The sequence below is a fragment of the Pararge aegeria genome, chromosome 5 (genome assembly GCF_905163445.1).
Source record: "Pararge aegeria chromosome 5, ilParAegt1.1, whole genome shotgun sequence".
Taxonomy (NCBI): domain Eukaryota; kingdom Metazoa; phylum Arthropoda; class Insecta; order Lepidoptera; family Nymphalidae; genus Pararge; species Pararge aegeria.
Genome location: NC_053184.1, coordinates 3,553,103 through 3,568,011, shown reverse-complemented (window position 1 = coordinate 3,568,011; position 14,909 = coordinate 3,553,103). Strand labels below are relative to the sequence as shown.

Here is a 14,909-nt window from a genome sequence, read left to right as displayed (position 1 = left end):
CACCAAAACGCGAATCGATCGAAGGAAGTAAGGCCGCTACGTAAAATATGCTTTCACAGGGTTTAGCCTATCGATGTATATAGATAGGACCATTCCGTATTAAGTGCTTTTGTAAATCATGATACTCTAACTTTTTTCTGAATTCATTGTTTCAGTTCATATTTTGTGTAATTGGATGTACATATAAATTTAATTATTTTTTTAATATATTTAAATAAAGTGAAAAAAAAACACTTCGAAAATAAACGGTCACGGCAAACCTTGCTTGCGCTTAGATAATAAATTTATCACAATTTTTATTTATACCAAGATATTTCTTGTCGAAAAGGATTAAATTTTTTTTTAGTGAGCAATTGGGCTGGGTCAGATTATAATTATTATGAAATAATAATTTATTATATCCTATCCTATTACTCTTGTTATTAAATTTTGAGGTAAGTCCAAGAAAATATTGCGATCTTCAATAAAAAGAGCCCAAGGCGAGCAGCGAAAAAAAACGCGGATAGTCCATTCAGTATTTAACCGCACCGTGAAAAATAATCCAATTTGGTCAGAAAAAGGTGGATCTATTCCGGGAAAAGAAATCTCGGACTAAAACGAAATGTCTTTTAGCTAAGGTTGAGTCATATTTTGCAAGAACCTACAAGGGATTAGAAGGATTTTGAAGGCACGCATTATGCTCCAAGAAATGAACTTTGCGAATTACTATCGGAGGTCACGATTCGGATACCCCATATGGTCCCTTGGGTGTAATCCGGGACTATTGGGTTTTCTGTACTTTATACATTGGCAACAATGTGTGATCGCGCCTGTATCTATTACACTGTCATCTCTGTGTAGAAGAAGAGCTTTTGTCTGTTACTCTTTTCATGGTGTCTATGTTATTTAGGGGGACACCTCCTATATTTTATAGGACCTGTGCGGGTCACTCCAGCGTTGTTTAAACTTGGAGTAATACATCGTTTCTCTGAGCTATTTACCGGCCCACTGCTACTTAAACTATTTGTTTAAGGTTGTAATTGAGGAACTAAGGAGATGGTCCACCCCACAAAACACATCACCGATGTGTGCATTGTCGTAGTATATTTTATTTTATTATTTAATTTAATATTACGGGTTTGTATTAAGCATCATCATCATCATCAATTAACCGCTTAAAGTCCACTGCTGGACATAGGTCTTTTGTAGGGAGTTCCAAAATTCATGGTCCTGGGTCGCTTGTTTAAAGCGGCTCGCTTGATGTCGTCAGTCCACCTCGTTGGGGGCCGACCAACGCTGCGTTTACCTGTGCGGGGTACAGGTAAACGCAGCGACAGGGGTCGCTATTCCAACACCTTGGAACTCCAACATCCATCGGTTCTCCGAGCTTTGTGCCCCGCCTATTTCCACTTCAGCTTTATGACACACTGAGCTATGTATCGGGTCTCATGTGCCTCTAACTAAAACGGCATCCACGCTCTTCAGACTGAAACACAGACGACCAGCTCTGTCACAAAAATCTCTATTTGGTACTACTACATAACTTTGCAACTCGCTGAGCTATATCGATAGCCATTCTTTAACAGATCTTCTCATTTATAATTTGATCACTCACAGCATAGCTCAAAAAAATGACGAATAACAGGGAAGTTCATTAAGATTCATTTTAGAATTTAGAATGCATGATTAGGCACGATAGGGGTCAAGCTCAAACCTGTTATAAATAAAAAGTGATGAAATATTGCTTTTAATTTTTGTCGGCATTGCCCCAATTTGCCTCAACGAGTGAGTTACACTTTAACTACTTTTGGCAGCTTTCCCATTTTTATGCAAAGCGGCACAACTTCGCCGACCCCGTAATGAGTAAACCAGATACCAATTAGGGAAATATGTAATTTTATAAATTTTCAATTATTCGTATCGGCATTAATATAATGAATATTTCCAGTTTTTTTGTAATTAATTGATGCTGTAACATATGAATTTATATTCGAATTCGTGATATTTTAACTACGTATTACTTATAATAGTAGCTTTTTATAAAAATAGCGGGGAAACGAGCAAGCGGGTCACCCGATGTTGAGTGATTACCTTCGCTCTTGAACATCTGCATCACTAGAGAAGCCAGCGACGCGATGTTGGCTTTTACAGAATTAGTTTATCCATCCCTTGAACATCTATGTCCGAATCGTAGTTTTGATCCCTCAAAACTATAATTTAGTGATGTTCATGGAGTATTTAATACAGTTATGTCTACGCGACCAATGAAAAATTTACTCCAAATTACAAATCATAAATAAACTTTCCTATATTTATAAAGCATAGTTTCCTTCCACAGTAATTTCTTGCTTGGAATAAAACTTTAGTTTTTGAAATTTCTGAACGTGCACTAAATTGTCTGTAGTTCGAGGACATGACCTTCGATTTTGTGAAACTAAAACTTATGTATCTTATAAACGAAACCCCGAATAGTGGCTTACAAAAAAAAAACTAAGTGATATTCAGACTATAGATAACTTTGGTAATATCGTGTTCGATATTGCCCGTCATTATCCTACCCCTACTGATCGCGTGCCAACCACTAATACAGCTCATCGCCATAAAAAGTATCCGGTGCAAATATAAAAGTCACACCAGTTCCTAGAAAACATAGTATAGTACATTTAGGAAATGTTTTTGATAGCGGACATACTATTACTTGCCTATATTTTAATATTCAGTGAATAATTTAAGCTTAGCTGTACACCTGGTAGTAAATGTATGCTATTAGACTTTCAAACACATTCTCATGATTGCCGAATAAACTTGTAATGGTAGATGCCAAACAAATGCTATTGTTTGTAATCCATACAAATGTTATGAATGTAAAAGTGTGTTTATTAATATGTTACATCTAATCTTCTCAACTACAACTAAACATTTTAATAAAATTTGAAACTTAATATAGGATCATCCTTGAAACAGAAATAGGTTACTTTATTTCCCCGGGAAATTAATGGTTTAGCGGGATTTTAAGGAAGGGTGTTTATATCTCGTACTGGAGATTTTTCCATTTTATATAATCTGCTCGCTTAGTGCATAACCTGTTTGCAAGCTACTGCGGAAGGGGAATTTACGACTATGAGTAAGGTAGGAATCCGTGCGACTTAAATAATTTTTAGTTTATTCTTTCAACCATTTTGTTACGACCTTTGTTGCAGGTGAAAATAATAAGCCTATGCAATAAATTGGTCATTTGAAGGTTTGAAGGCTTAGGCCAAAGTCCACCACGCTGGCCAAGTTCGGATTGATTTAGAACATTATGGAGAACTCTCCAGCGTGGAGGTTTCCTTTTAACTAATATATTTTCTTTGTAACCTAAAATTAACTAATTGTTTTATAAATATAACCTAAAATAAACTATTTAAAACTAAATAAAATCTAAAATGTCCTCGAAACGACCGCAGCGAGGCACAGTTCCTAAGATGCTGGCAGCATTGCCCCTTTGGATGGCCAAACTAATTCGTTGGCCAAGGTAACTGCCCGCTCTAGGATCACCGGTAGACTAGATAACCCTTTTCGATAATTCTTTGAAAAGAGCTCTTGCCTCCGGACCCCACGGTCCCAAAGTCTCTACTCCAAAAGGCACAAAAATTAAGCTGACATATCTTTTTTATTTGTGCTAAAATAAAAAATAGAACTCTGAAAAGTTAGTTCCCCTAAAGGGAATCCGAAGACCTCAGCATTAGGATATCATCGCTTCTCAACAGCTCAAGTACATTGCAACAGAGTGTATGACCCATATTACTTAGGCTACTAAGGGCTTTTACCGCACCACACTAACACGCGATTGCTTTGTCAAGACAGTTTCGTCAGAACTATCCTTACTCTATCTATGATACCAGTAGAAGTTATATAGAGTTACTTGCTAAGGTGCAGCCAAGATGTAATAAATTATGGATAGGAAGTACTTATAGCTATAATAACTTTTTTATTTTAAGTTTGTTATTTTTATTAGTTAACAGCGAATAGCCAACCGTATTTATAAATACTAATATTTACAAGTTGTTATACTATCAAAAATAAAAGCTTATCTTTCAAAATGTTGAACAAAATTACACCGTGCGAAGTAAATTTGACGCACAATAGAGTTTATAATATCGTCTCTATAGTGTATCGTACGTATACGGGGCGCTTGAAAATACAAGCCGATAAATCGAACACGTGAACCCTGCGCTTGTCATTTTGAAGTGCTTTATATTCCCCTGCGGATAAAATATTATGTATTTTTATTGCAAAATAAACACACCTCTAATAGCTGGGGAGCCGGTGGTAAGTTTTTTAGTTTGATAGTAAGAATAAGAATATAGTGCACGCACTATGCGATTACTGCTTCGTTGTTGTATTGATTATCATATCTGTGACTTCGGAATCACGAGAAATCCTTAAAAAGGGGAATATGACATAATTGATTCCCATGTCAGGGCAGTAGTTAGTAGGTATAGGGTTCTTCCGTCCATAAATTATTATCAATGAACGGCTCAGTTAATTGGTCTTGTTTTAACCAATTTATCATCATTCTCTAGTGTATTCGTTTAGTCGTTTATCCATACATCATATTATAAATGCAAAAGTGTGTTTGTTTGTCCTTACTTTACGCCTTAAGTAAGCAACGAAGAGAGTTGATTTTTGGCATATAGTTATTTAAAAGGACGGAGAGTAACATATAATACTGGGTTTAATCCCAGGGATTAGTACACTGTAATAACCGCGGACGATGAACGCGGGAAAAAGCTAGTGAGATAAACATTGTAAAGGGCGCTAGAAATTCCTATGTACTATAAGACAGCTGAAATCCTCAAATCGCTATATTATTTGAAGATTTCTCTCGAGTTTTAAAGGATCCCTCCAATACATGTTTACCAAATTAAAATGGTACCACATAAGAGGTATGACATCCGAAACAAAAAAAGAGTCATAAAAGACGGTGTATAATTGACGGAGTAGTCGCGTAGCAAATATGTAAAAATAATACATACAGTCCAATTAAGAACGTCCTCATTTTTTTAAGTCGGGTGGAAACAGCCTCCACAGATACCAACATGCTATAGAAGGACTGCAAAAGAAGCCACCCGCTCTTGAACTCTAATCGATTCTCTCCCCCGGAAGATGCAGGGTGCATTTTTAAGTGAATAAATTTAAGTCGAAAGGAGAATAATAGGTTTGGGCGTGCTTGGTAAAAGATTTGTAGTGCATATTCGGATATTTTTCTGGGAAATTTTCGAAGTACGTGTAAGCGGAGTCCTTCTAATGCCATAATTTTTAAACGTGTAGTTTGTGCACGAGGCATTATGGGTGCAAAGGGTAAATGAGTTATAGTATATTTTAGCTTAAGTTAGAAATAAGTATAAGTTAGCTTCTTGTCCTGGCCTTGCACACAGTGGGAACACATTTTTACTCTGCTGGATACACGGTATTCATTCTTGAAAGGTCATAAATGAGTTGTGAGAACAGAACCATAATTCGATGCAATCGTGTTTATATTTTTGTGTTTTTCGTGCAATTTAACCTAAAAGTAATATTTTATTTTATCAGAATATATTCCTAGATAATAATGTTTTTAGATTTTTGACAAATTTTTTGCACGGCAGAAATTTGTAAACTTTCATTATTATTTAATTTCTTGTATACTTTTACTTTTATTAATGTCAAAAGACAATATCAACGCATCACATCACTTTCTTTGGAACAAGTTGATAATTTTTTATTATTATTCAACGCATTCTTATTGATATTAATTGCTTTAATTTATTCCTTGAACAGGAACCGGGATGTTTGTCTTAATTTGTCGAATACCCAAGCTACAGCTTTGTATAATAAAATAAAGCAAATTCCACCCATGTAGAGTGGAACTTCATTGTTACATACTTTGTGCTTTTTTAGAATAGTTTAAACTTAATAACGAATATTCTTTATTTTCATAAGGTCCAACTTAAAATGTGAAATGCTTTTGATAAAAATTACCCTTCAAAGTTATGCCACCAGCAAACTGACATTTCAAAACATTGCAGACTGGACAGATCGCGCTGGACGCTTTAGCGAATCTGAACTGTATCGTTGAACGAATACGGTTAAAAATGCAATAATATGTGTTTATACACGGCATTGCAAAAAAAATTAAAATTCAAGCACAAAACAACTGACGATGTATTAATAAAACTTTCGAGAGCCGCGGCAAAGGCAAAACTCAAAACACAGTGCTTTGTTTCAATTCATTTGGAATTCAGGGCGTGTGGCGTCCGAGGGCCAGTGTTATGTCGTAATGTACAGATTTTATGAATAGCTTTGAAGAAAAACGCCGATCCAACTGCAAAGTTTTGGGTTTCTGAACTTGTGTTCGGAATATTTAGTTGTACTTTGATTCAAACCTTAAACAGTACGGAATGATAACATTGTAGAGACACTGAAATTTTATACTAATAAATGCTTTATTCGCACTAAATTAAAAAGTATAAAAAATATATATCGTACAGTGAGAGGGGTGTTTATCTGTAAATTACGAGTTTTTATGTGTATTATATTCATAAAAATATTCAACAGCTGTCTTGGTACCCATAACACAAGCTATGCATACTTTGGGGCTAGATGGCGATGTGTGTATTGTCGTAGTATATTTATTTATTTATTTATCACAACATTATGGAGCTTTACGAGGTTGGCTTTTGACAGCCTCTAGAACGATCTGTCAAACTACGCCCGTTAGGGTTGTGATTTGGCAGTAGTAAGATTACTTGGGGATCGAAATACGGAGGGCATTTGTATTTCTTTGCAAAAAAATCTATTAAGATAGGTACATTACATACTGCGTTATAAGGGATGGAGCGAAATTTGATTCTAATATTGGACATCATCTGTTTAATTGAAAATAAATACAATTGTTTTTTTTTATGTATCTTAAAGATATGCTCTTCTTAAATTGGAACTTTGATAATAATAATGTGAAAATAGACTAAATCACATAGAATTAGCGTGGCGACAATAAGTTCTAAAGGTCTCACTCATATTCTTAAGAAAGTCCGAGCCTATCTATTGGAATGACAATAAAAATTCCGATGTTAATACTGCAGTCAGCCCAGACAAAAAAAATTATACCGATTTTAGAAACAATTCTTTAGTTTATATTACACTTATTTTTTATTGTATACTCATTATTTTTACACCAGTTTGTTAGTTCAATTTCTTGGTTTCAATTAGAACACAACATTTCAGTGAATTTTCTTGTATTTAATAAAATTTCATCTATAGAGTGGTTGTTTTTTGCAATAAAACGAAAGGCGTGTACCCAATTGTGTTTGCCTAACTGTGGAGCACATTTCCACAAAAGAAAATAGAAAAGCAGCACCAGCAACAGCATTGCGGCGATTTTTACCTGTGCCAATTCAAATTGTGCCGTCGCTTCGTTGCTTCCTGAGAAATTGTGTTCAGATTCTGCACCCATTTTCTTTATTTTCCGCCGTATCGACACTGTCGCTTTCGATACACTGCAGTTCTGTCTTATTCAATGGTCTTTCGACGATTGCCTGTTCAACGTTAACAGTTCCGTTTTGAATTTCAATTGCAATTAATAATACTTTAACTATTATCCTATTAGGTATTTATTTTGATGGCTGATTGGCGCAGCGGGCAGCGACCCTGTTTTCTGAGTCAAGGCCGTAGGCTACCCCACAACGGGAAAATGTTTGTGTGATGTAAAAATATTTACCTGTATATTATAAGTATTCATGTATAATATTCATAAAAATATTTATCACCCATAACACAAGCTACGCTTCCTTTGGGGCTAGATGGCGATGTGTGTATTATCGTAGTATATTTATTTATTATTTATTTACGGGAAAAAAATTAAGACCGGTTTCGGTCATTAACCCTAGTATTGAATCACTTCGGTTAAGGTTTTGGCTGCCGATGAGTAAGAGAAAACTGAAGCGGCAGGAAGTTTAACTGGTCAAAGGTTATTCCATGCACTAAAGAAATATAACGAGGACAGGGCAGCAGCATCAGGGCAGAGTGCGAAAGCTCGCCATGAGAAGAGCCCCAGGGATCGACGACATCGGGGGGGAAGTGGGAGACCCGAGGGTACCTTCTACGAAGGCTTGGAGCTCGGCTCGGTTCGACGTTAATCTGAGTGTTGGTGGACTTTTAGACTAATCATTGTTTATTCCAAACGCCCTCGTGACCGGGGTAAGAATCCACGTCGGGACGACGTCAGAAATTGGGGTTCTTTAAACCAGTAGTGAACTGATATAGGCTAATATTTGTAATTACTATCTATTTTTAGTCTTAAATAATTTAATAGCTTATATAAAATTCAGTGTTATAATCTCACCTGCAAGGATGGTACTCTGGGTGGCAGACGGTGAAGTTGACACAGCGATCATGAGGAACGCCAATAGAGTCCGTACCGTATACCACACGGGGCGCATCGCGCTTAGTCTCTTACTAACATTAGTTTTTTAACATCTACTCTCACTGTACGATTGCGCTTGTTATCAACTATTCACACTTTATTGATCTTTTATTGAGTCGAATTCGTCGCCCCAACGTTGGTATAGTCCAAATCTGAAACAAGGAAAAATATTTTTTATTAAATGCCTACAAACTTGTTCTCTGATTTCTAAATAAGTATAGAGTTGGATGAGCCGTTGGTCCTGGTTATTACAGCAGCGATAAAATAAATCAAGCCAATCCCTAGTAGAGCAGCACGGTGGGTAAATACTCTACAATCTTCTCTCCTATGAGTGAGGAGATCTGTTCTTAGTAGGGAGACATGAATAGAGTTATGATATGCTGAGAGTATATGTATACTGCAGTGCTTTATAAATGCAAAAGTTTCCGTGTGAAACAAGGAAAAACCAACAAACCTTCGGATTTTTATATCATATTATTTAAAATAGAATTTTACAGATGTTGCTCAACTGTACGAGAACAAAGAAACAGGAGCATTAGAATTTAACTTTAGATCTCATAGGAACCCTGCGTTTTCGTGAATATAGTGCACTCAGCTTAAGGTTCGGAGATTAATGTTTATTTTTACAACGCGGGTATTCTGTCAGTACTACTATACTATATACCTACTGAGTTGAGGGAAGTCCTGTAATAAAATCTCAAATTAGGAAAAAAACAAAGAGACTACTTTTATTTATTTATTAGCTTTCCAAGGGAAACAAACAGTACTATTACGCATAAAAGTAATTCCATATTTTTATACATAAACGATAACACTAACAGAAATTGCTTAGGAATAAGTAACTTTATAAAATAAAGTAAACGGAAAAGAGAAGAAAATTCATTTTATTTTAGTAGAAATCGAAAAGTATGTCAATGAGTTCAAAATTTTTAGTTTTTAGTAGTTATTGTGAGGTATTAGATTTTTGGTTGTTCAGTAGATTGTAGAGACATAAATTTTTAAAGCAAAACTTTGTATTGGCATTTCAAAAACAACGCCTAGCTAACAAACTATTCCGCCTTGATAAAGGTAATTCGGGAAGATGGTGCAACCAAAACGGGACACCGCTCAATAAATACACTTTTCAATAAAGATGTTACTGATAGCCCTCTGTGCGCAGCATGCATATAGGCGGAAGAAACAGTGCACGTGATGCTGGAGTGCAGGGGGGGTCCAGGGGTGCACGATGCAAATTCTACCTTTGATCTCCAGCCATTTTCCCGGAAGTTTGACGTACAACCAGCGAAGATGAAAAAGGACAAGTTATATTTGTAATAAAAAAAAATCTATTCATAGCACGGTAATCACTTTTTTATAACTGTAACCTATTTACTGGAGAAGTTTAGTTCAAACAATTTGACCTATTGTCTTGAACTTTGATTAGTGTCGCATGACTTGTTAGCTTAAAATTGATACCAATTAGAAAGGGTCGTCTATAAATATTAATTTACTAATAAACTTGGATAGAATAGTGAGGCCTGTAGTCTAGTCGAGAATCTTGGATAACCTTAAAGAAGTTTTGACCTTCTGCTCAATGCCTAATTGGGTTTGGCGTGCTTCGTGAATCATTTGTTGGGAGACATTAATATGATTTGAACTGTATACACCAGTTCATCGGCCTATTTGTTAGCATATTATTGAAATACGAGCACGAGTTTCAAAAAATTAAAATTCAAAATTTCTTTGTTCATGTAGGCCTATCACAGGCATTTATAAAGCGTTCACACATATATGTTTACATAATTGTAAGAAGACTTCGTTCGCCAACTTAAATCTAAAGCTTCGAGCGTTCCAAACGCGCCCTGGTCTAAGAAGAGCCCACAATAAACGTAGCCGGGTATATTTTTTTTGTTATCACCATCTCACAGGAAATTAATATTAAGCTATGAAGTGAAGTAAGATCAATTCACACCCAAGCTTTTGTATCGTTTAAGTAATCCTTGTAATAGGATTCATTGTAATAGGATTTTTCTGTAAGCTTACGTTTTATATAAACTTTGAACTTATTAAGAGATATCTCATAGATTTCTTTCGGTAATTTATTATAAAATAATATACAATTTCCCTTGAATGAATTATCAATTTTATGTAGCCTAGTAAACTGCACAACGAGTTTATTTTTTCAAATTATTTACTAATATAAAATGGGCCCCGGTCCATTAAAAGCCTTGTACATCCACCTCAGTATGGATATCAAATGAAAGGACTCGACAGTGTCAGACAAAACAGTGTACGCCTTAAAAAAATTTAAATCCAATGGTGTTTTTAATATGGGTACCTAATAAAAACCAAAGACTGTCACCTAAAATCAGTTTTTGAGGATGCTCCTTTTTCGGAGCGAAACGAGCGTACAGGGTATATTGCCGAAGATCTGTTTGGTGTGGAGTATAAGGATTGAAGAAATTATAAATTACACCACACAGATTCTCCTGCTTTCCGCTGAGTATAGCAAATTAAGCTTGATTTTGATAATATATCATGGATTTCCGCAAAGTAACGCCTGCTTCTATCCAACTCCTCGAATTCGTAATTAGGGCTCTCTTCCAAGTCAAGATATCGTGCTCTAAGTCTTAGTGTAAGGGTGGCTAAATATGAGACATGAATGAATACACTTTTATTGCAGAGATATAAACATAGAGCAAGACAGAAAAATTTGGTGGGCGTGTAAAATCTTTAAAAGTATTATGTATGTAGTTACGAGTTAGATTTAAACAAACTAAACAACATATTTTAATTATCAAAGCACTAAATTAGTTATTTAAAATAAAAAGAGATTGATATAATTTTATCAATCAGCGTATCCAGCAGAAAACCGTAGTTTACAAAAATGTTAGACAGTTAATATAAAATAAGTTATAATCAACGATTAAATAAAATTGCTTTCATATATCTACATAAAACACATATCTCTTTGGAAATACCACCTGGACTGGGCTCAACATAGCAAAAGTTTAAAATCCTAAAGGGGCTAGTTTAAAGGGGCTGGCGTAAATCCTTAAAAGATAAATGCTTCCGACTCAGAGTTATCTGGGTGAATCATTTATATTTCGTGACTGCAGCTGTTAGTGCGGCGTTCATCCGTTAATCTTGGTTCGCAAAGACTGTTGACTTTATGGTAACATAGTAGGTACCTAACGCTGTTATCATCCGAGTCTGAGACATCATAAATATCGCACTTATTAGTGCGTAGTTAATGGATTACATACGTATTGAAAAAGTGCCTCTGTGATGAGAGGATTAAAAAGGTAATATAATAAGCCCTGAACAGATATTTTATATCATAATAAGTAAACATTTTTATGACTTATACTCCCTATCCCTATCCCTACTAATATTATAAATGTGAATGTAAGTTTGTTTGTTACGCTTTCACGCAAAAACTACTTAACCGATCCTCATGAAACTTTGTACACATATTCTTGAAAGTATTAGAAGTAATATAGAATACTTTTTATCCTGACATTAAGCTTGGTTCCTTTGGGAGAGAAGATAAAAGTGTTTGACGATTTTACACCACAACTTCGACATATGATAACCGATTTAAATAATTATTTTGTACTATAGAGGTTACAAAATGTGTTTAATTTTGCCCAAACTTTGTGTAGATCTGATGAATGTGGTTGGAGATAGTAGACAAAACTCCTCAGCGGACAGCAGCAAACGACTCATTTAAGCATAGCGATACTGAATACTTTAATTTTTTTTAGAACTACAACTAAATTGAATGCCACATCAAAAAACAAATCAACGAAGTCGCGGGCAATAGCTAGTTGGTTTATAAAAATGTTTAACAGTTATTTATCATCATACTATAGTGATAGTGGTGCTGAATCTGCTTATGGTGCAACACAGTGAAAGACATTCTCACATTTATGACGACATCGACAGTAGGTACTATATCCATCTATATAGAATTGTTCTTAAAAACTGAGAGTGCGACCTAACAGCCTTACAATAGCGTCGTAGTTAAAAGTTTCAGGTGGCGACGTAAATTCAGTAAAAGATAAAGGCGACCCAGACCGAGTTATCTGAATGAACCATTAATAATTCTTGAGTGCAGCTGTTAGTGTCACAGCATTCATCCGTTAATCTTGACGAGCCCTACTGTTGACTTTGCGGAATTAGCTCCTTGATGGAAGAATAAATGAAAATTTTTCATTTAGGTAAAATATTGTATGGAGTGAAATCTAGCGACATTTTTCTTAGTGTCTGGCTATTTTCTCCTTGTTATTAGCTGTGATGACGTGATTAGTGATTACTTAATGTGATGACGTCCAAAAGCTTGATTAGTAGTTACCCAATTCATTGTTCTGAGGAACGCACTACTTTACACAAGCATAATATCTTTCCGGTTTTACGCGCTTTAATTTAGTCTCAAACACGTTGCCAAGCCTTCCTACTGAACTGAAAAAGTCCTATCAAAAGAGGTTCAGAAATTTTCATAGTTTAGTTCTCTTTGAAGAAAATTATCGAACCACCTAGAGAAGTTCCACTTCAAAATGTATACATTTAATATATATAAAGTCAAAGTCAAAGTCAAAGTCAAAAATATCTTTATTCAAGTAGGCCCACAGGTGGCACTTTTGATGCGTACATAAGAATTACACGGTAGTGAGATGATGGCGATAACCACATTCGTAAACTTAAAACTAAAGCTACGAGGGTTCCAAACGCGTCCCGGTCTAAGAAGAAGCCCACAACAAACTTAGCCGGGTGTTTTTTTTTTTTTTTTGTTATCGCCATCTCACAATGTAATTTTAAATTATTAGAAGAGCAACCTGGTTAGAGCAATAATTTACACCCAAGCTTTTTTATCGTTTACGTAGTCCTTTATACTATAATAGGACTTTTCTATAAGCTTACGTTTAATACAAACTTTGAACTTATTAAGAGACATCTCCAAGATGTCAATTGGTAGTTTATTGTAGAATTGTATGCAATTTCCTTTAAACGAATTATGAATTTTATGTAACCTAGTATATTGCACTGTAAGTTTATTCTTACTTCTAATGTTTAAATTATTGCAGTCACATTTTTTCTTAAATTTAGAAATGTTTTTATGGACGTACATTAAATTTTCAAATATGTACTGACTATACACTGTCATTATTTTAAAATCTTTAAATTTATCTCTCAATGACTCTCTCGGACCCATTTTGTAGATAGAACGAACAGCCCTCTTCTGCAGCACGAAAATAGTGCTAATATCAGCAGCATTACCCCAAAGTAAAATTCCATATGACATAATGCTGTGAAAGTAACTAAAATATACCAGTCTAGCAGTTTCTACGTCGGTCATATGGCGTATCTTCTTTACCGCATAGGCAGCAGAACTAAGCCTGTTCGATAAATTATTTTTTTTTATATTTATCCGTAATAAGATTTTAGCGACTCGAGCTGCTGTTGGTACTATGATTACAATTTAACGAGTTCTGACTCTTGACCTTGAACTAGCTGCTTATCTAAACGAGATCTAGAATGATAAAGCAATACTCTCTTAGAATATGGATCAAAACGCCTATAGCACTCTCAAAGTTTTGTTTTTTTACAGTTAAAAGAAGTCAAATACTCGTATATGATGAAAACTGGTTATTCATAGAAGATTTTTTTATTTTTGGCTGGTTTTGACGTATTTCCTCTGTTATTGCACACTGGCGATTAGATTTTGAAATAACTGTAGATGTCATTTACGAAATAGGTTTGTGTTGAGACCTAGGATCACAGCCAAACTTCACGTAGATTTAACTTTTTGAATTTTTATATATGAATAAAATTATCACATCATCTTTATTACCTTGTCAATTTATAGTGACATTATAAATGCGAAATAGTATTTTATCTTGATGAACTTTGATACAGTCATAGCCTGGTATGCCGGAACTTAGTCATTTATCCCAGAAAAGCAACCAAGAACCGTTTTTGCAGTCTTTGGATATTTAACTTTCGTAACCTATGTACGTTAAAATTGCTATACTGATCTTGATATTATTGTGCATAGGGTTTGTGTATCCTAGTGATGAACATGAGATACTTTTTACCCATAGAAAATAATAGTGTCAGAACGATAAACAAACTGAAACGAACGCGGACAAATTCACTAGTAACATCTAGGTTTAATATGGTGACCACTTTATCGCTAACAAACTCTACTAAGTGAGTTCTCACGCAAAAAGTAACACTAACAGCCTAGCAGTAAGATACAATTTAAAACATTAAATCATAACCCGTTGCTACAATATTTGATTACTCCGTCAAACGACAACAAAACGCCCGCATGCTAGGGGGGTTGCTCACGAAATTTCAATTTCCTGTCCTTTTGGTTGAAGAACGGCCCCTCTTTTGATCTGCCGATTATTTTATGTACAATTTTAATCAAGCTGATATTAACAGCACTCCGCTACGGATCGGAATAAAATTTGCAGAGAAAAAGGGTCGCTCGGACCCG

General features: G+C 35.1%; 1 protein-coding gene across 2 annotated transcripts in view; it reads right to left on the bottom strand.

The window, feature by feature from the left end:
- LOC120624123 (nephrin-like) overlaps positions 1–14,909 on the bottom strand; it is a 269,981-nt gene that overhangs the window by 213,642 nt on the left and 41,430 nt on the right. For both annotated transcript variants that reach the window (XM_039890481.1, XM_039890480.1), the window contains exon 2: positions 8,345–8,577. In XM_039890481.1, coding sequence (XP_039746415.1) covers positions 8,345–8,441 — 97 coding nt within the window. In that variant the 5' untranslated portion in view covers positions 8,442–8,577. The remainder of the gene's footprint in view (positions 1–8,344; positions 8,578–14,909) is intronic.